The sequence below is a fragment of the Oncorhynchus tshawytscha genome, linkage group LG29, assembly GCF_018296145.1.
Source record: "Oncorhynchus tshawytscha isolate Ot180627B linkage group LG29, Otsh_v2.0, whole genome shotgun sequence".
Classification (NCBI taxonomy): domain Eukaryota; kingdom Metazoa; phylum Chordata; class Actinopteri; order Salmoniformes; family Salmonidae; genus Oncorhynchus; species Oncorhynchus tshawytscha.
Window position 1 is genome coordinate 1,067,458 of NC_056457.1, and position 22,293 is coordinate 1,089,750.

The 22,293-nt window shown below is 48.1% G+C and overlaps 1 protein-coding gene across 5 annotated transcripts in view; it reads left to right on the forward strand.

The window, feature by feature from the left end:
- LOC112228041 (neuropilin-1a) overlaps positions 1-22,293 on the forward strand; it is a 122,652-nt gene that overhangs the window by 40,099 nt on the left and 60,260 nt on the right. For all 5 annotated transcript variants that reach the window (XM_042308907.1, XM_042308906.1, XM_024393182.2 and 2 more), the window contains 2 exons: positions 1,472-1,653; positions 19,771-19,998. In XM_042308907.1, coding sequence (XP_042164841.1) covers positions 1,472-1,653; positions 19,771-19,998 — 410 coding nt within the window. The remainder of the gene's footprint in view (positions 1-1,471; positions 1,654-19,770; positions 19,999-22,293) is intronic.

Genomic DNA, 22,293 nt, shown 5'->3' on the forward strand with positions numbered 1-22,293 from the left:
CCTTTTTACCAGTTTCGCTGCTTGAACCCCTATCAAAGCATGGATGATTAATTTCTCCTGCACTGCAGACACACACACGTACATGCAAAGGTATACACCGCATACTTACACACAGATACACAGGCACACGTAAACACAAACACATACTCAAACACACACACAGGAACACATTGCTTTTCAGCCCAGATACCCATGGGCTGTGTTCGTTCAGGCCATCCTGGTTGGCCAACGGATCAGATTCAGATTGCCCTCTTCGCTCCATCTTATGTTACACACACGATGTGTGAGTGCATTGGCTCCCGTTGTTACCTGAAGGCGATTTCCTCCCTTGGTCTTAAAGCTTCGTGCTGACTCAATTAGCCAGCTCCTCATGCCAATAGCCCTGGATCTGAAATTCCATTTGAGTAGGATGTGGAGCGTGTGTGTGTGTGTGTGTGCGTGTGCATGAGCTGCAATCCCATAGCTGCCGCCTGATTGCGTTAACACGTGCGTCTGGAGGTCTCCCTGTACCTGCCTCCAAGGAGTATAATACGATCACTGACATTAAATATACTCAAATACACACAGACACACACAGAACAACAGACAACACAGAAACACATATAAACCCCACACACACTTCTCTCTTTTGGCATTGGCTCTTTTACAGGGAGAAGACAGCTATTGAGCTGCACTGACAGTTTCGACATAGCTCCAACACACACTCACAGCTCCACTAGACCAGTTTTATGTAAACCTAGACTCCGTACAGCTGGGAGTCATTGTTATAGAATCTCTGCAGTGTCCGCATTTTCTAGCTAACAACATGGAGCCGTGCCACGTGGAGGAAATATGAGAAGGTTAACCAACCTGCCCACCTGGTCTTGGATTTATCCTGTAGACCTCATTACCACTAGAGCATGTTTTTTCTGCATTATGGAGGATCACCTATCAAAACATGAACTTGATTGTTGTTTCCAACTTATTGTGTGTGTATTATTATGTATTATTATTGTGTTAACTTATTGTGTGTGTGTGTGTGTGTGTGTGTGTGTGTGTGTGTGTGTGTGTGTGTGTGTGTGTGTGTGTGTGTGTGTGTGTGCGCTGCAGTAACATGTGTTTCTCTGTTTCCGCTCTTGATTCAGATGTCAAAACAAATAGTAGCCATGTAATAATGGACATATCTAAAAAACTAAAAAGGCACTGTAACAATCATATTTTGACATGAATCACACCTGCACTTTCTGATATTTATGACTCCTAAACTGTATACACTAATACTTTCCTTTGAAAATAAATGAGACTGAGTATATATGATTGATTGTGTTGTCAGAGAGAGAGATTAATCCTGTACACCTCATTACCGCTTGAGCATGTTTTTTTCTGCATTATGGAGGATCACCTATCAAACATGAACTTGTCTGTGTGTGTGCATAATACAACAACAGGTCCCTGACAGGTACTCACTCCCCCTCTCCCCCTCTCTGTCCAGGTATGACTATGTGGAGGTACGTGACGGTGTGGACGAGAGTGGGCAGCTGGTGGGGAAGTACTGTGGGAAGATTGCCCCGTCACCCGTGGTGTCTTCTGGGTACCAGCTCTACATCAAGTTTGTGTCCGACTACGAGACCCATGGAGCAGGCTTCTCCATCCGCTACGAGGTCTTCAAAACAGGTGAGATGAGAAATAGTGAATGGGAAACAATCACAAAATATCATCACACACACACACAAGTTCACACACAGCTCTTGAAGCAGCAACAATGTATTTATGGTACTTCTAAGACTTACTGTAGTTATGATGATATCTGTTCATCCAGACATAATAGTGTCCCCTTTCTCTGTTTATGTGATGCTACATCATCATGGTTAAGTGGAGAAAGTGAGTCCCCAACAGTTTAAAGATCATGAATGAAGGAAATGCTTTCTCCTCTTCCTGCTCCTGATAAGCTCAATTCATACATATATTCCGTTGCGGTAGCATACTGCTGCTTATGCAGACGATCAGATGAACCAATAATGTTGTCCAACCCTGAGAAGTATCCTCAACAATAAAATATCACAAAAAAGACCACAGACGTGTCCCTGCTGAAACGGGAACTCACCAAGCAGCCTTATTTTCACAAGTACACTCAGGGGACATTCTCATTTCTTATCTGAAGACAATACAATAAAAGGGAAAGCTTCCTGTTGTTGGCTTGACTTCCTGACTGTGTTTTGAGTTTATGACTGCCATGGGACGGGGGTAGATTTCCATTGAGTGATTGGGAGAGGGGAAGGGAGTAGGACACAAACAGGTGCAACAGACAGCAGACTTCACTCTGATTAATTAACCCTCAGCTAGTCTATGGGATGACCCAGAGTGACCCACAGAGAAGACGGATGCCCTCTTTTTAATCTCAGAAGTGTGTGTGTGTGTGTTGGGTGTGTGTGTGTGTGTGTGTGTGCTTGTAGGGGTAGGGTCAAATCAAATCAAATCAAATGTATTTATATAGCCCTTCGTACATCAGCTGATATCTCAAAGTGCTGTACAGAAACCCAGCCTAAAACCCCAAACAGCAAGCAATGCAGGTGTAGAAGCACGGTGGCTAGGAAAAACTCCTTAGAAAGGCCAAAACCTAGAAAGAAACCTAGAGAGGAACCAGGCTATGTGGGGTGACCAGTCCTCTTCTGGCTGTGCCGGGTGGAGATTGTAACAGAACATGGCCAAGATGTTCAAATGTTCATAAATGACCAGCGTGGTCCAATAAGGCAGAACAGTTGAAACTGGAGCAGCAGCACGGCCAGGTGGACTGGGGACAGCAAGGAGTCATCATGTCAGGTAGTCCTGAGGCATGGTCCTAGGGCTCAGGTCCTCTGAGAGAGAGAAAGAAAGAGAGAAAGAGAGAATTAGAGAGGGCATACTTAAATTCACACAGGACACCAGATAGGATAGGAGAAGTACTCCAGATATAACAAACTGATCCTAGCCCCCCGACACATAAAGCACTGCAGCATAAATACTGGAGGCTGAGACAGGAGGGGTCAGGAGACACTGTGGCCCCATCCGAGGACACCCCCGGACAGGGCCAAACAGGAAGGATATAACCCCACCCACTTTGCCAAAGCACAGCCCCCACACCACTAGAGGGATATCTTCAACCACCAACTTACCATCCTGAGACAAGGCCGAGTATAGCCCACAAAGATCTCCGCCACGGCACAACCCAAGGTGGGGGGTGCCAACCCAGACAGGAAGATCACATCAGTGACTCAACCCACTCAAGTGACGCACCCCTCCTAGGGACGGTATTAAAGAGCCCCAGTAAGCCAGTGACTCAGCCCCTGTAATAGGGTTAGAGGCAGAGAATCCCAGTGGAAAGAGGGGAACCGGCCAGGCAGAGACAGCAAGGGCGGTTCGTTGCTCCAGAGCCTTTCCGTTCACCTTCCCACTCCTGGACCAGACTACACTCAATCATATGACCCACTGAAGAGATGAGTCTTCAGTAAAGACTTAAAGGTTGAGACCGAGTTTGCGTCTCTCACATGGGTAGGCAGACCATTCCATAAAAATTGAGCTCTATAGGAGAAAGCCCTGCCTCCAGCTGTTTGCTTAGAAATTCTAGGGACAATTAGGAGGCATGCGTCTTGTGACCGTAGCGTACGTGTAGGTATGTACGGCTGGACCAAATCAGAGAGATAGGTAGGAGCAAGCCCATGTAATGCTTTGTAGGTTAGCAGTAAAACCTTGAAATCAGCCCTTGCCTTGACAGGAAGCCAGTGTAGGGAGGCTAGCACTGGAGTAATATGATCAAATTTTGGGGTTCTAGTCAGGATTCTAGCAGCCGTATTTAGCACTAACTGAAGTTTATTTAGTGCTTTATCCGGGTAGCTGAAAAGTAGAGCATTGCAGTTGTCTAACCTAGAAGTGACAAAAGCATGGATACATTTTTCTGCATCATTTTTGGCCAGAAAGTTTCTGATTTTTGCAATGTAACGTAGATGGAAAAAGCTGTCCTTGAAACAGTCTTGATCAAATCAAATCAAAATCAAATCAAGTGTATTTATATAGCCCTTCGTACATCAGCTGATATCTCAAAGTGCTGTACAGAAACCCAGCCTAAAACCCCAAACAGCAAGCAATGCAGGTGTAGAATCACGGTGGCTAGGAAAAACTTCCTAGAAAGGCCAAAACCTAGAGAAGAAACCTAGAGAGGAACCAGGCTATGTGGGCTGGCCAGTCCTCTTCTGGCTGTGCCGGGTGGAGATTATAACAGAACATGGCCAAGATGCTCAAATGTTCATAAATGACCAGCATGGTCCAATAATAATAAGGCAGAACAGCTGAAACTGGAGCAGCAGCACGGCCAGGTGGACTGGGGACAGCAAGGAGTCATCATGTCAGGTAGTCCTGAGGCATGGTCCTAGGGCTCAGGTCCTCCGAGAGAGAGAAAGAAAGAGAGAAAAAGAGAATTAGAGAGAGCACACTTAAATTCACACAGGACACCGGATAAGACAGGAGAAGTACTCCAGATATAACAAACTGACCCTAACCCCCCGACACATAAACTACTGCAGCATAAATACTGGAGGCTGAGACAGGAGGGGTCAGGAGACACTGTGGCCCCATCCGAGGACACCCCCGGACAGGGCCAAACAGGAAGGATATAACCCCACCCATTTTGCCAAAGCACAGCCCCCACACCACTAGAGGGATATCTTCTTCAAAAGAGAGATCAGGGTCCAGAGTAACGCCGAGGGTGTATGTGTGTCTGTGTGTGTCTGAGAGGATGTCCCTTTAATCTGATGTATTTGCGTGACACACACATCTCCCCACACCTCAGCGAAGTGCAGCATTCCTTCTTGGTGATGCAGTTAAATTGTGCACCCCACATTCATCTCCTGATGAGGTATTTCCCAGTCTCATCCATTAAAAGGACTGATTATAAATTAGTTGTGTTAGGGCACCTGGGCTATGAGGGATGGGGGAAAGAAGTGCTGAATGCAGGGTGTTGAGATATGAGCAAATATGGTTCCCCAGAAGTGTTGTTAGTAAGAGGGGATGCACCAAGGGGGAGCCAGCTGGAGACACAGCCGAGTATGGTGCACCCTCTGTGGGATGTTTTGATCAGGACCATACCCTGTAGAGCTGGCACCACACCATGGGTGTGTCGTGGGGCCGGGCCGGTTCTTCTGAAGCAGGCAACAGAAACTTGTTTAGCTTTGAAACCAGTGCTGTGTTTTGACTATAGCAGAGCCGGCCGCCGCCAAGGCGGTGGCTCTGAGAACAATTAAGACTGTGTCTCAAATGGCACCCTATTGCCTATTTAGTGCAGTACTTTTGACCAGGACCCATAGTGCTCTGGTTAAAAGTAGTGCACTATATAGGTTATAGGGTGCCATTTGAAACATATCCTAAGCCTCCCTCCTTTGGTTTAGAGAGCAGCTAGCTTGTTGATTAGGTAAGCTTATCAACACCAGGGTGGGTATTAAGCAGACAGAATCAGCAGATTTGTGTTGGCTAATACATGTAAACTTAATGATGGTACACAGATGTTGAGGTATCGCTGGAGAAGTAATGCAAGGAATGCAGTGCATCTTAATGAGTCTGGATGGAAGAATGCTGTGTGTACAGTACTACAGACTCGGGTTTGAGGGCAGCTTCAGCGAATGGAGCTGGGTTCTTTTAGAGGTAAATGAGGGTTCAAGGTCAGATGGGAAACAGGGTACAGACTCTATCTCTCTCTGTAATGAAACTGGAGAGCAGCCCTGGTTCTCATCAGCGGTGCCATCAGTAGCGCAAAATAATGTCTAATTGGGAGAAAACAGATTGTTTGTGGTCGTCCATCGCCTTTCACAACTCTCACACACACACACACACACACATTACTTTTTCAATCCAGGGATCTTGATTAGACCGGGCTATTTATTTTATGGGCAGCAAAATTGCCTGCCTTGCTCCACTGACCGAACAGTAGGAGGGAGGGAGGGGGAGGGGGAGGGAGGAGGGAGGGAGGGAGGGAGGGAGGGAGGGAGGGAGGGAGGGAGGGAGGGAGGGAGGGAGGGAGGGAGGGAGGGAGGGAAACAGAGACAGAGGGGGGTGAGGAGAGGAATAAAAGAGAGCTGAGAAAGGGGATAAGGACAGCTTATTTTTATGGATACACTAAACTCAGCGGTAGATAGTCGGCTACAGGAAGAGAACACACTGTACCTGTGCTACTGCTGGTGTTGTCTAGTGCTGGAGTCCACTAAGGTCACTACCACCCCTTTAGCCCAAATAGTCCCTAATGTCCGCCTCTCCGGATTTCAGAATAAAAACAGGCCATCCTCTCTGACCAGAAACCTCTATATTTATCCTCTAATCTTGTCTCACTTAGTCTGTCACAACTGGGTCTCTTTCTCTCTGAAAAAAAGTCATATAATTCTGGTTAACAGCTCTGCAATTTGTTACTCTTAGAGCCACAGCAAGCATGGCGCTGGGGGCAGAGAGAGAGAGAGAGGGAGGAGAGAGATTCAGGGATCGTGCCACTGCCCTGCCTTACCTATAAGTGAAAAGCTCCATCATCGGCATTTCACCCACTAGAGCCGTTCATCATGTCGCGGCTATGCGACACTAGTTACGAGGACACCTGTGTCAACACCCAGGAGGGGGGAACGAGGTGAAGAAGGGGGGTTGAGGAGAGGATGGAGGGGAGAGAAGGGGGAGACAGATGCAGGGCCATTGGGCTTTCATCTGATGAGCGCTCTGATGGGCAAAGGTCACATCTGGCACAGCACTCACTGTCTGTCGCCCAAGCGCACACACACAAACATACACACAGCCTGCCCCCATGGAAACTTAAGACCCAAATTCTCTAAAGGCCACAGGGGGGCAGGCCCCTCATTCATGCTCTCTCTCATACCTCACTGACAGTACAGGGGGGAAATGATGTCGTCAGCATGTTGGCATGCTAAATGTCTTGTCAGTGTGTCAGATTGACTGTGTGTGTGTGTGTGTGTGTGTGTGTGTGTGTGTGTGTGTGTGTGTGTGTGTGTGTGTGTGTGTGTGTGTGTGTGTGTGTGTGTGTGTGTGTGTGTGTGTGTGTGTTTGTGTGTTGTATAAATGAATGACACACACCCCCAGCTGTGGCTTCAGGTTAATATTTGATTATATGTCCAGAGAGTTACCGGTAATTCTCCACTGCCCATTAACCCTTCTATCAGCCTAGCTACAGGGGAGGAAACGTCCATCCAGGAGGTAGCTAGTTACTAGACAAACTGGGCTAACTATCAAATAGAGTGATACATGGAACTATAGGTATTTGCTCAGCAGTCTTAGAACAACACCTCAGGTCATTAAGTCCCCAGTCCCTAATAACACTGACCACGGAGGGGGATAGGAATGATGTGTGTGTGTGTGTGTGTGTGTGTGAGTGAGTGAGTGAGTGAGTGAGTGAGTGAGTGAGAGAGAAAGAGAGAGAGAGAGAGAGAGAGACACTCAATGATTAACAACACAGTCTTGAAGCAGCAGTCTGCTTTCACCATCTAAAGAAACATTTTGAAATGTTAAATAGAAAAACCTAGCTTAAGGAAAAAGTAATCAGGGGAAAGGTATGTTGAAAGAGGCCCCAAGTCGGCTGTTAAAACCATATTTATTTAATATTTGGATACGAAGCATAAATCCTTAGCACTTTGAGATTTCGAGTTTAGATTATGTAAAATATATATTTAACACGCTGTGACTTTGTCCTGTTAAATAAACTCTCATAACTCTACGAGGTATATTTGTTTACCCCCTCACCCATGGGAGATATGGCGCAACATACACAAGTTTGAAAGATGCCATCTAGAAGCCATTATGGAGGCTTGTAAATGTCAAAGAGAGCACTTAGAGCCCGTTTTAAAAGACAGGGTCTGTGTCCCAAATGGCACCCTATTCCCTACGCAGTGCACTACTTTTGACCAGAGCCCTATGGGTCCTGGTCAAAAGTAGTGCACTGTATAGGGAGTAGGGTGCCAATTGGGGGCATACACCTGTGTTTTTAAGGCTGCAGCTTGTCTCAATCCCGTCATAAATTCTATAGTTTGAAGCTGCAAAATTTAACTTTTTGGGCGACCCGATCAAAAGTCTAACAAGCTGTAGATCTATTCTATGTGCTCTATTTCTACGCTGCCCGTTCTTAAATTCGTTTTTTGCATCTTTTACTTTCAGTTTTGTAAACTGGCTTCAAACAGCTAAAAATGCAATATTTTTGGCTATGGAAAATATATTTCACAGCAGTGTCACGTTTTATCAAGGTGGGTGGAATCAGGCACAGAGAGCAGGTTTCAGTGATTCCACAGTTTATTCTCCGGCGCACAAAAAACACGGTCAACCCAACATACAGGGTGAATAATCCAACACAGGATCAAAAATAGACTGGGGAATAAAACACAAGTACTACACCAAATGACATGAATACAAAAACTATCCCGCACAAAACAAGGGCGGGACAACCTACTACATATAAGGACGTTAATTAAACTAAAATACACACAGGTGAAACTAATAAGACAAAACCAACAGACAAACGAAAAAGGGATCGGTAGTGGCTAGTAGGACGATGACGACGACCGCCGAGCACCGCCCGAACAGGCAGGAGAGCCAACTTCGGCGGAAGTCGTGACAGTACCCCCCCCCCTGACGCGCTGCCACCGCAGCGTGCCGCCACCTTCCTCGAGGACGACCCGGAGGATGAGGTGCTGGGCGATCCGGGTGGAGGCGGTGGAAATCTCTCAGGAGAGAAGGATCCAAAATGTCCGCCACCGGAACCCAGCATCTCTCCTCCGGACCGTACCCCTCCCAGTCCACGAGGTACTGTAGGCCCCCCACCCGGCGTCTCGAATCCAGAATGCCCCGAACTGTGTACGCCGGGGACCCCTCGATGTCCAGAGGGGGCGGAGGGACCTCAGGCACCTCACCTTCTTGCAGGGGACCAGCCACCACCGGCCTGAGGAGAGACACATGAAACGAGGGGTTAATACGGTAATACCTAGGAAGTTGTAACCTATAACACACCTCGTTTATTCTCCTCAGGACTTTGAACGGCCCCACACACTGCGGCCCCAGCTTCCGACAGGGCAGGCGGAGGGGCAGGTTTCGGGTCGAGAGCCAGACCCTGTCCCCCGGTGCAAACAATGGGGCCTCACTGCGGTGCTGGTCAGCGCTCCTCTTCTGCCGTTCTCCCGCTAACCGTAGTGAGTCCTGAACGGCTTTCCAGGTGTCCTTGGAGCACTGTACCCATTCCTCCACCTCAGGAGCCTCGGTCTGGCTCTGATGCCATGGGGCCAGGACCGGCTGGTAACCTAACACACACTCAAAAGGGGACAAGTTAGTTGAGGAGTGGCGTAGGGAGTTCTGAGCTAGTTCAGCCCAGGGAACATACCTTGCCCACTCACCAGGCCGGTCCCGGCAATAGGACCGCAGAAAACTGCCCACATCCTGGTTTACGCGCTCCACCTGCCCATTACTCTCGGGGTGAAAACCTGAGGTTAAGCTGACCGAGACCCCCAGTCTCTCCATAAACGCCCTCCACACTCTGGAAGTGAATTGGGGACCCCAATCAGAAACAATGTCCTCAGGCACCCAATAGTGCCGGAAGACATGGGTAAACAAGGCCTCCGCAGTCTGCAGGGCCGTAGGGAGACCGGGCAACGGGATGAGACGAAAGGACTTAGAAAACCGATCCACAATGACCAGGATCGTAGTACTTCCCTGGGACGGGGGATGGTCGGTAAGAAAGTCCACCGATAAGTGTGTCCATGGCCGTTGTGGAACGGGGAGGGGTTGTCATTTCCCTCTAGGCAGGTGCCGAGGAGCCTTGCTCTGAGCACACACTGAGCAGGAGGAGACATAAAATCTCACGTCTTTAGCCAGCGTGGGCCACCAGTATCTCCCTCTCAGACTCCGCACTGTCCTCTCGATGCCAGGATGACCCGGGGAGGGGAGAGTATGAGCCCACTGGATCAGCTTGTCCCGGACCCCCCTCGGCACGTACTGAGTCCCCACTGGACAGTTAGGGGGGGCCGGCTCTGACCGTGAGGCCTCCTCTATCTCCGCGTCCACCTCCCATACCACCGGTGCCACGAGACGTGACGGTGAAATGATGGGAGTTGGCTCAATGGACTGCTCCTCGGTATCATAGAGGCGGGACAGCGCGTCGGCTTTGGTGTTTTGGGAGCCTGGCCGGTATGAGAGGGTAAACCGGAACCTGGTAAAAAACATGGCCATCTAGCCTGACGTGGATTTAGTCTCTTCGCTGCCCGGATATACTCAAGATTACGATGGTCAGTCCAGATGAGAAAAGGGTGTTTAGCCCCCTCAAGCCAATGTCTCCACACCTTCAGAGCCTTGACTACAGCTAACAACTCCCGGTCCCCCACATCATAGTTTCGCTCCGCTGGGCTGAGCTTGCTCGAAAAGAAAGCACACGGGCGAAGCTTGGGTGGCACGCCCGAGCGTTGGGACAGCACGGCTCCGACCCCAGCCTCGGACGCATCGACCTCCACTATGAACGCTAAAGAGGGGTCCGGATGCGCCAACACGGGCGCATTGGTGAACAGCTCCTTCAAACGACTGAAGGCTCTGCCCGCCTCTGCTGACCAGCGCAAGTGCACCGGTCCTCCCTTCAGCAGTGAGGTGATGGGAGCAGCCACCTGACCAAAACCCCGGATAAACCTCCGGTAGTAATTGGCAAACCCTAAAAACCGCTGCACCTCTTTCACCGTGGTCGGAGTCGGCCAATTACGCACGGCTGTAACGCGGTCATCCTCTATCACCACCCCGGAGGAGGAAATACGATATCCCAGGAAGGAAACGGACTGTTTGAAAAACTCACATTTCTCCGCCTTGCAATACAGGTCGTGCTCCAGCAGTCGCCCAAGTACCTTACGCACCAGAGACACATGCGCCGCGCGTATGGCAGAATAGATCAAGATGTCATCGATGTACACTACCACTCCCTGCCCGAGCAGGTCTCGGAGAATCTCATCTACGAAGGATTGGAAGACGGCTGGAGCATTCTTCAACCCGTATGGCATGACGTGGTACTCATAATGACCAGATGTAGTACTAAATGCGGTTTTCCACTCATCTCCTCCCCGGATACTCACCAGATTATACGCGCTCCTCAGGTCCAGTTTTGTGAAGAAGCGCGCCCCGTGAAATGATTCCACCGCCGTAGCGATGAGAGGTAGTGGGTAACTAAACACCCACTGTGATGGAATTTAGACCTCTATAATCAATGCACGGACGCAGACCTCCATCCTTCTTCTTCACAAGAAGCTTGAGGAGACGGGTGATGCGGAGGGCCGAATGTACCCCTGTCCCAGCGATTCAGCAACATATGTTTCCATCGCTACCGTCTCCTCCTGGGACAATGGAGACACGTGACTCCTAGGAAGTGCAGCGTTCTCCAGAAGGTTTATCACGCAGTCCTCTCGACGATGAGGTGGTAATTGGGTCGCCTTCTTTTTACTGAAGGCGATAGCCAAATCGGCATATTCAGAGGGAATGCGCACGGTGGAAACTTGGTCTGGACTCTCCACCGTAGTCGCACCAACGGCAACTCCTATACACCTACCTGAACACTCCTCTGACCACCCCTTAAGAGCCCCCTGTCGCCAGGAAATCACCGGGTTGTGTTGAGCTAACCAGGGAACACCACCTGGAAACGCAGGTGAATCTATAAGGAACAGACTAATCTGCTCCTTATGATCCCCCTGCGTTACCATGTCCAGCGGCACCGTAGCCTCCCTAATTACTCCTGACCCTAATGGTCGGCTATCTAAGGAGTGCACGGGGAAAGGTAGGTCTAATGACACCAGGGTAATCCCTAGCCTTAACGCAAGCCCACGATCCATGAAATTCCCAGCTGCGCCTGAATCGACTAGCGCCTTATGCTGTAGAGAGGGAAAAAACCCAGGGAAAGAAGTCAACACATACACATGACCGACAGGAAGCTCTGGGTGAGTCTGGTGCTTACTCACCTGGGGTGATCGAGCAGTGCTCTGCCTGCCCTCCCGACTCCCAGACGAGTTCCTCCAGCACCGGTCGGACGTGTGCCCTCGTCGACCACAACTGGTGCAGGAGGACACTCCTCCTCCGGTCCCCCTCGAAGCCGCCCCTCCTAATTCCATAGGGATAGGGGCAGGAGGGCTGGAAAGTGGAAACGACAGGGCCTGATCCAAACGCCCGCGGGCAGCCAGCAGGTTGTCGAGACGGATAGCCAAGTCAATGAGTTCATCCAGTGTGCATGTGGTGTCCCGACATGCCAGCTCCCTGCGGACGTCCTCCCTGAGACTGCATCTGAAATGATCGATCAAGGCTCTGTCGTTCCATCCTGCTCCTGCGGCCAAGGTCATGAACTCCAGAGCAAAGTCCTGTACGCTCCTCGTCTCCTGACGCAGGTGGAACAGCCGTTCACCCGCCGCCCGACCCTCTGGTGGATGGTCAAAAACAGCTCGGAATCGGCGGGTGAACTCTGGGTAATTATCCCTCACCGAGTCCGGACCATTCCACACTGCGTTGGCCCACTCGAGGGCTCGCCCAGTCAAGCAGGAGACGAGGGCGCTCACGCTCTCCTCTCCGGAGGGAGCAAGACGCACTGTAGCCAGGTATAGTTCCAGTTGAAGGAGGAAACCCTGGCACCCAGCCGCCGTTCTGTCATACTCCCGTGGGAGTGTCAGCCGAAGAGCCCCGGAGCCAGATGTGGTCGCAGGAACAGGAGGTGCTGGAGAAGGGGGTGCTAGAGATGAGGTGGGAAGGCCACTCCTCTCCCATCGATCCATCCTCTCCATCATTTGGTCCATGGCAGAACCAATCCGGTGAAGCACGCTGGTGTGATGGAGGACCATCTCTTCCATCGATGGGAGAGGAGATGCGGCTGCTCCTGCTGATTCCATGGTGGTGCGGGATTCTGTCACGTTTTATCAAGGTGGGTGGAATCAGGCGCAGAGAGCAGGTTTCAGTGATTCGACAGTTTATTCTCCGGCGCACAAAAACACGGTCAACCCAACATACAGGGTGAATAATCCAACACAGGATCAAAAATAGACCGGAGAATAAAACACAAGTACTACACCAAATGACATGAATACAAAAACAATCCCGCACAAAACAAGGGCGGGACAACCTACTACATATAAGGACGTTAATTCAACTAAAATACACACAGGTGAAACTAATAAGACAAAACCAACAGACAAACGAAAAAGGGATCGGTAGTGGCTAGTAGGACGGTGACGACGACCGCCGAGCACCGCCCGAACAGGCAGGAGAGCCAACTTCGGCGGAAGTCGTGACAAGCAGTTTAAATGGTACAATGATTCTCTACACAATGACTGCTTGTTTTGTCACATAAACTCAAATGTAAACTGAAATAAATGTGCGTGTGTCTGTGTGTGTGTGTGTGTGTGTGTGTGTGTGTGTGTGTGTGTGTGTGTGGCAGTGGGCCATGGCGTGAGAGGAGTGGGTGGTGATAGGATGCTCTCTACTGAACTTCACTCTGAGAAATGTAGTTGTTTCTCGGGGAGAAGTTCTGGCGTGTTTACAGGTCCTTTGCAACTTTGCCATTTCAATACTCTCCCTCTTGTCTTTTGAAAATACCTCTAACGGCTCGGCTTTCGGTGGCGATGTGATTCACAAACCTAACAAAAACAACAGCAGTAGTAAAACTAGAATGAGTAAAACAGGGTTTTGAGTTAGCGTGTGGTTAGCAATGACACATTATTTGCCTCTTGAAGCTGGTCACACCACATTAAATAGATTGTAAGCGCATAAATACCATGCACACAGTACAAAGCATTGTGGGTAGAGAGAGCGCCAGCGACGAGGGCCTGAGGGGCTTCTGTGGACCAAAGCCCTTTGGAGACGGAGATAATAGAAGATTAAAAAATGTATCTATTGGCCGAATATCTCTTCAGGGGAGAGACTGGACCTTTTCCTTATTCTGTTCTGATCTCTTTTCTCTATGCCCATTATCTTTTTAAAGACACCCACACAAAGGCACACAATGGCCGCCAGTTCGCCCTTGCCTGTCCCTTTTTTCTCTGTGGCTGAATGAAACTAGAAAAGGGGGGGAGCCGGGATGGAGGTTGGTGGTGATAACATGTAATTATGGTACACAGAGAGAACATAGGCGAGACAGACATGCTCTCTTGTTACCCACGAGGCTAGCACTTTATCTTTCCTACTCACTTTGACTAGATAGTGATCATGCAGTCCTAGCCCTGCAGTCCTAGTGAGCGACTAGCGCTGTCCTCTCCTCACCTAGGCATTGGGAATAAAGTTTTACAGTGTGAAAGGATTTTAAAATTGTCTGAAAGGATTTTCTTTTGGCCCAATTCTGCACTTGTCAAACACCATGTGCGACAACAGCGTCAGACAGAGGAGACCAAATGGAAAGCTGCTGTCAGACAGAGCTACATTCTTTCTTTGACTTGTACACCCACTATGAACTCTGCAGCAGACTGTAGTCCAGTGCACTGAAGGGCTGTGGGAGTCTTCTTTCCATGGAATGGCCACTTGTTTAGACCTCTCTACTTTACCACACACACACACACACACACACACACACACACACACACACACACACACACACACACACACACACACAGGTGTCTTATCAGACATCTTCAACTTGTCCCTGTCCCAGGCTGTACAGTGCCCAAGAAAAACAAGTGGACATGCCCAAATGATTATTGCCCCGTCGCACTCTCAACGGTTATCATGATGTGTTTTGAGAGGCTGGTCATGGCCAACATCAAGGCCAGATGCACTAGACCCACTCCAATTTGCCTACCACTCCAACAGATTCATGCAAGATTCCATTTCCATCGGTATTCAAAAGACAAAAGGTGTGTCATCAGCTCTCTCCTCTACTCCCTATCCACCCATGACTGCGTGGCTTTGCACGAAACCAAACCCATCATGAAGTTTGCTGATGACACCGCGGTTGTCGGCCTGATAAATAACAGCAACGAGTCAGCCTATAGGGAGGAGGTAAGTTAATTGGTATAGTGGTGCCAGGACAACAACCTCTCCCTCTACGTCAGAAAAACAAAGGAGTTGATTTTTGACTTCAAGCAGGTGGTGAAGACGGCCCACTACATCACTGGGACTGTGCTCCCACCCATCCAGAAAATCTAGTCAAAATGGTGCCCGAGGAAGGCCCGCAGCACACGCCCCACACACCCCAGCCATGAGCTGTTCAAGTCTGTATGTAGTGAGTAGCCTCTCTTTCTTTCATTGTTGGTAATCAAGCCTACTACTGTTGTGTCATCTGCAAACTTGATGATTGAGATGGAGGCGTGCATGGCCATGCAGTCATGGGTGAATAGGGAGTTCAGGAGGGGGCTGAGCATGCACCCTTGTGGGGCCCCAGTGTTGAGGATCAGCAAAGTGGAGATGTTATTTCCTACCTTCACCACCTGGGGGCGGCCCGTCAGGAAGTCCAGGACCAATTTCACAGGGTGGGTTTGAGACCCAGGTCCTCAAGCTTATTGATGAGCTTGGAGGGTACTATGGTGTCCAATGCTGAGCTATAGTCAATGAGCAGCAGTCTTACATAGGCATTCCTCTTGTCCAAATGGGATAGTACAGTGTGATGGCGATTGCATCATCTGTGGCCATCAGACAAGCCATCAGACTGCTGAACACTTGAACTGGACTGACCACCTGCGCTGACTCTCTGCACCTTAGAACACATGCATTCACTCAACCACACACCCATACAGACATACTCTCATCCACACACACACACACACAAACACATATATATTGATGCTACACCACATCAACCCTGCTGCTACAAGACTCTTGTTATTATTGCTAAATACTGCACAATTTAAACACTTGCCCCCGAATCCCCCCTTCCCCAAAACTTGCAAATATTGGACTATAAATTTGCCTTGCTATACAATATTATGCAAAAATATTTATTATATTTTTCTCAGCCATTTACTTTATGTTCGCATTCTTATCTTTTATTTATTTTATTATTTCTTATCGGAACTTGAACTTGAAACATACACACACGCAGATACATACACAGACACACACACACCTGTCTGCCCCTGAAAGTGTGTCAGGCGGAAGTGGTCCTGAATTAGGGGCCCAGCGAGATGCCTGCAGATGACTAAATGACAGGGGAAAAACAGTTAGCCACATTCACTCAAGCTGCATGAGCTGTTACACTGGTATAATAAGCTATATGCCTCCATCAAGCTTGCCATGGATGGCTGGTTGATGGCTCTCACACAATTTCTGCCTCAATTGGCCTCCGCCCATGGAAAGGATGGTTTACTGAATAACATGGACATAACATTAACAGCTGCTCATTTCCACCCACTAATGGTCATAGTTCATCAGAAATAACTAAGATACATTCAATGGGACAATTTATTCTGAATTGAATGTCTGAGACTCACTGTTTTATGTTCTCTGTCTCTTGAGTTGAAGTATAGTACATCTTTGTTATGCATTTTGGGGTTTCTTGCCACGGTTCACATATTTTTTAAATCATACTCATCTGGTCATGATGCAGTGTAAAGTGATGAATGTGTGAAATCTGCTCAGTTCCCTAATCAGCTGAAAGCCTCTTCTCCAGGGAGCCATGGGTAAATGTTTTGACTTGCTGGTATAAAACATAAAACTGGTGTGAGTGTGTGCATGCTTGTGTGTATGTGTGTGTATGTGTGTGTACGCAGCCCCCCTTGCCTCAACTTTGAGGATGTAATTTTCTCTAAGCACTTCTCATATGTCACACAGATGCGTAATGACATGGCTGGGGGGGGCATGTTTATTCAGTCCCGTGCTGGTGATTGAGGCCTTTCACTGATGTTTACAATCACTCTGGCCAGATGTTACAGCAGCAGCAACATATTCAACACACACACACACACACACAGAAGCATAAAGAAGTATGAAGTCAAGGACGGACAAAGAATAAGACAGTCAGAGAGAGGGAGAGAGAGAGGAAGACGGCGTGTAGTGTGTATCAGCAGCCCATTGAATGAATTACAACAGATTCAAGGTGGTCTCTGTCTCAGGGCCATAAAGCTCTGTCTCAAAGCGACAGCTGGCTCGCAGAGCTTCTCCATCACAAACCATCACAAAGCACATAGGAACAGGCAAACAAACAAACCATAAAACAAGACACTCAAAAGTATCACCTTCTTTCTTTCTTTCTCTTCCTCTCTCTTTATTTTTCTCTACTCTTTCTTCCTCTCCCAACTGGGCACAGAGGTCAATTCAACGTCTATTCAAATCAAATCAAATTGTATTAGTCACATGTGCCGAATACAACATGTGTAGACCTTACAGTGAAATGCTTTCTTACGAGCCCCTAACCGACAGTGCAGTTGAAAAAAATATGGATAAGAATAAGAGATAAAAGTAACAAGTAATTAAAAAGCAGCAGTAAAAAATAACAATATATACAGGGGGGAAGCCGGCACAGAGTCAATGTGCGGGGGCACCGGTTAGTTGAGGTAGTATGTACATGTAGGTAGAGTTAATTAAAGCGACTATGCATAGATGACAACAGAGAGTGGCAGTGGTGTGGAGTGGGGAGGGGGGGGCAATGCGAATAGTCTGGGTAGCCATTTGACTAGATGTTCAGGAGTCTTATGGCTTGGGGGTAGAAGCTGTTTAGAAGCCTCTTGGACCTAGACTTGGTGCTCCGGTACCACTTGCCGTGTGGTAGCAAGGAGAACAGGCTATGGCTAGGTTGGCTGGAGTCTTTGACAATTTTTAGGGCCTTCCTCTGACACCGCCCTGTATACAGGTCCTGGATGGCAGGAAGCTTGGCCCCAGTGATGTACTGGGGAGTTCACACTACACTCTGTAGTGCCTTGCGGTCAGAGGCCTAGCAGTTGCCATACCAAGCAGTGATGCAACCAGTCCATTGGATGCTCTCAATGGTGCCGCTGTAGAACCTTTTGAGGATCTGAGGACCCATGCCAAATCTTTTCAGTCTCCTGAGGGGGAATAGGTTTTGTTGTGCCCGCTTCACGACTGTCATTGTGTGCTTGGAACATGTTCATTTTTTGGTGATGTGGACACCAAGGAACCTGTAGCTCTCAACCTGCTCCACTGCAGCCCCGTCAATGAGAATCGGGGTGTGCTCAGTACTCTTTTTGCTGTAGTCCACAATTATCTCATTGGTCTTTATCACGTTGAGGGAGAGGTTGTTTTCCTGGCACCACATAGCCAGGTCTCTGACCTCCTCCCTGTAGGCTGTCTCGTTGTTTTCGGTGATCAGGCCTACCACTGTTTTGTAATCAGCAAACTAAATGATGGTGTTGGAGTCGTACCTGGCTGTACAGTCATGAGTGAACTGGGAGTACAGGAGGGGGCTGAGCACACACCCCTGAGGGGCCCCTGTGTTGAGGATCAGTGTGGCGGATGTGTTACCTACCCCTACCACCTGGTGGGCGGCCCATCAGGAAGTCCAAGATCCAGTTGCAGAGGGAGGTGTTTAGTCCCATGGTCCTTAGCTTAGTGATGAGTTTTTAGGGAATATGGTGTTGAACGCTGAGCTGTAGTCAATGAATAGCATTCTCACATTGGCGTTCCTTTTGTCCAGGTGGGAAAGGGCAGTGTGGAGTGTAATAGAGACTGAATCATCTGTGGATCTGTTGGGGCGGTATGCAAACTGGAGTGGATCTAGGGTATCTGGGATGATGGTGTTGTGAGCCATGGCCAGCCTTTCAAAGCACTTCATGGCTACAGACGTGAGTGCTACGGGTCGGTAGTCATTTAGGCAGGTTCCCTTAGTGTTCTTGGGCACAGGCACTATGGTGGTCTGCTTAAAACATGTTGGTATTACAGACTCAGACAGGGAGAGGTTGAAAATGTCAGTGAAGACACTTGCTAGTTGGTCAGCGTATGCTCGCAGTACACGTCCTGGTAATCTGTCTGGCCCTGTGGCCTTGTTGACCTGTCTAAAGGTCTTACTCACATAGGCTGCAAAGAGCGTGATCACACAGTCTTCCGGTACAGCTGGTGCATTCCTGTTTCTGTGTTATTTGCCTCGAAGTGAGCATATAGGTAGTTTAGCTTGTCCGGTAGGCTCGTGTCACTGGGCAGTTCTCGGCTGTGCTTCCCTTTGTAGTCTGTAAGGGTTTGCACGCCCTGCCACATCCGACGAGCATCAGAGCCGGTGTAGTATGACTCGATCTTAGTCCTGTATTGACGCTTTGCCTGTTTAATGGTTCGTCGGAGGGCATAGCGGGATTTCTTATAAGCTTCCGGGGTAGAGGCCCGCTCCTTGAAAGCGGTAGCTCAAGCCTTTGGTTGGGGTATGTACGTACGGTCACTGTGGGGAACGACGTCATCGATGCACTTATTGATGAAGCCAGTGACAGATGTGGTGTACTCTTCAATGCCATTGGAGGAATCCCGGAACATATTCCAGTCCTGTAGCTTAGCATCTGCTTCATCTGACCACTTTTTTATTGATCTTGTCACTGGTGCTTCCTGCTTTAAAAGCATGAATCAGGAGGATGGAATTATGGTCAGATTTGCCAAGTGGAGGGCGAGGAAGAGCTTTGTATGCATCTCTGTGTGTGGAGTATAGGTGGTCCAAGGTCGTTGTACAATTAAAACATGCTGATAGAAATGTGGTAAATGTATTTTCATTGAAATGACGTGGAAACAACATTGATTCAATCAGTGTGTTCCCTGTGGGTCTGCTCTTGTCTGACTTGCAGAAGAGATGTCAGTCTCAATGCGACTTCCCTGGTTTAATAAATAAATACATTTGAAATCTTTCTTTTCCTCTCCTTCTCTCAGGTCCGGAATGTTCCAGGAACTTCACATCTAACAATGGGGTAATAAAGTCACCTGGTTTTCCAGAGAAGTATCCTAACAACCTGGACTGCACCTTCATGATCTTTGCCCCCAAGATGTCCGAGATCATCCTGGAGTTTGAGAGCTTCGAGCTTGAGCCTGACACCACCCCTCCCACCGGGGTCTTCTGTCGATACGATAGGCTGGAGATCTGGGATGGCTTCCCTGGAGGTGAGTCACAGTCATACATCTAGTCAGATATCGCTAGTATCTTTGTTAGCATTCTCGGTATTATACAGTAGCATAATATTAACATATTTAATATATATTAATAGGGCGATGAATGTAGACAGGACACGTAGCCTAGTTGTCCTAACTCAATGCCAAACATGTCCTAATTCTGATCGTCTACCATACTCCCTTCCTGCGTTGTGTTTGTGGAGTTTTTAATGTTTGTCAGTTGAGAGGAGGCCATGGTACGTATGTAGACAGGGGTGTTACTCCACCTTACTGTTGATTGATCGGTCAGGAGTGGACTTTTGTGTCCAGAAACAAACCTAACCCTTTTGTATGGGTTTGGGTTTTAGCTGTTGTTTCTTCTAGAGCAGGTATTCCCAAACTGGGGTATGTAAGGTAGTCGGGGGTATGGCAAATACAAATGTGATTCAGAGGTTTTTTCTAGCCTGAGTAGACTTGTTTCACTGCCAGAAATACAATTAAACCATCTAGTGTTCAGCGAAATAACAACACAATGTCAAATACTGGTAGCCTAGTCAAATAATTAACATCCAATTACATTAACCGTTACTCTCTCGCGGGAAATCTTCACTCTTGAGCAGACATTTAGAAACAAAACATGACAATTTGAAAAATAAGCCATGTATAACGGCAGATTTCCTCTTCGTCTGAAGAGGAGTAAGGATCAGACCAAGATGTAGCGTGGTAAGTGTTCATGACGATTTATTAAAAACGAACTGAACACTGAAATACAAAACAATAAACGATGTGATGAAAACCGAAACAGTACCGTGTGGTGACAAACACTCACACGGAAACAAACACCCACAAACCAACAGTGAAACCCAGGCTACCTAAGTATGATTCTCAATCAGAGACAACTTAACGATACCTTCCTCTGATTGAGAACCATACTAGGCTGAACACAAAAACCAACATAGAAAGACAAACATAGACTGCCCACCCCAACTCACGTCCTGACCATACTAAAACAAAGAATAAAATAACAGAACTATGGTCAGAACGTGACATCATGGGAGTTTTTTGAGAGAGAATAAAGACGACTTTCGAGTAGTATGACATGTATAAAAGCAACAGATACCATTAATATGAAGGGGCTAGAACATCTTATATGGTGAGCTACCGAGTGCCTAGGACAGGCAAGCGCCATACTATTGTGGAGGACTTAATTCTTCCTGCTGCCATGGATATGGCTGGGACAATGCTGGGGGGAAAAGGCCAAAAAACTAGACAGACAATTCCTTCATCAAACTTTTTCACGATGTATCAGTGACATGGCAGGAGATGTTTTGAAACAATTACTGCAATTACAAGCCAGTGAATTATATGCTTTACAGCAGATGGGGCGGGCCTGGCATAGCTCCTGGTATATGTCAGTTATGTTTATGGGGGGTCAATTAAGGAAGACATCCTCTTCTACAGACCACTGGAAACCAGAACAACATGAGAGGATATGTTTTAAGTACTGGACAGCTCTGTGATATCAAATGGACTTCGTGGTCAAGATGTGTTGGTATTGTATTGATGGCGCAAAAGCCATGAGAGGGAGACAGTGGAGTGGTGAGCAGTTGCTCCCGATGCCACTTGAGTACACTGCAGCATCCCCCGAGAGGCTCTTGCTGCCAAGGGAATGCCTGACAGCTACAGTGAAAGTGGTTAACTTTGTTAAAGCAAGGCCCCTGAACTCTCATGTATTTTCTTCATCATGCAATGATATGGGCAGCAACCATGTAACACTTTAACAACATACAGAAGTGCGCTGGTTATCAAGGGGCAAAGTATTGACACGTTTCTTTGAATTGAGAGACAAGCTTAAGTTTTCTTTACTGACCGTAATTTTCACTTGTCTGACCGCTTGCATGATGACGAGTTTCTCACATGACTGGCCTGTCTGGGTGATATTTTTCACTTGTCTGACCGCTTGCATGATGACGAGTTTCTCACATGACTGGCCTGTCTGGGTGATGTTTTTCACTTGTCTGACCGCTTGCATGATGACGAGTTTCTCACATGACTGGCCTGTCTGGGTGATGTTTTTCACTTGTCTGACCGCTTGCATGATGACGAGTTTCTCACATGACTGGCCTGTCTGGGTGATGTTTTTCACTTGTCTGACCGCTTGCATGATGACGAGTTTCTCACATGACTGGCCTGTCTGGGTGATGTTTTTCACTTGTCTGACCGCTTGCATGATGACGAGTTTCTCACATGACTGGCCTGTCTGGGTGATGTTTTTCACTTGTCTGACCGCTTGCATGATGATGAGTT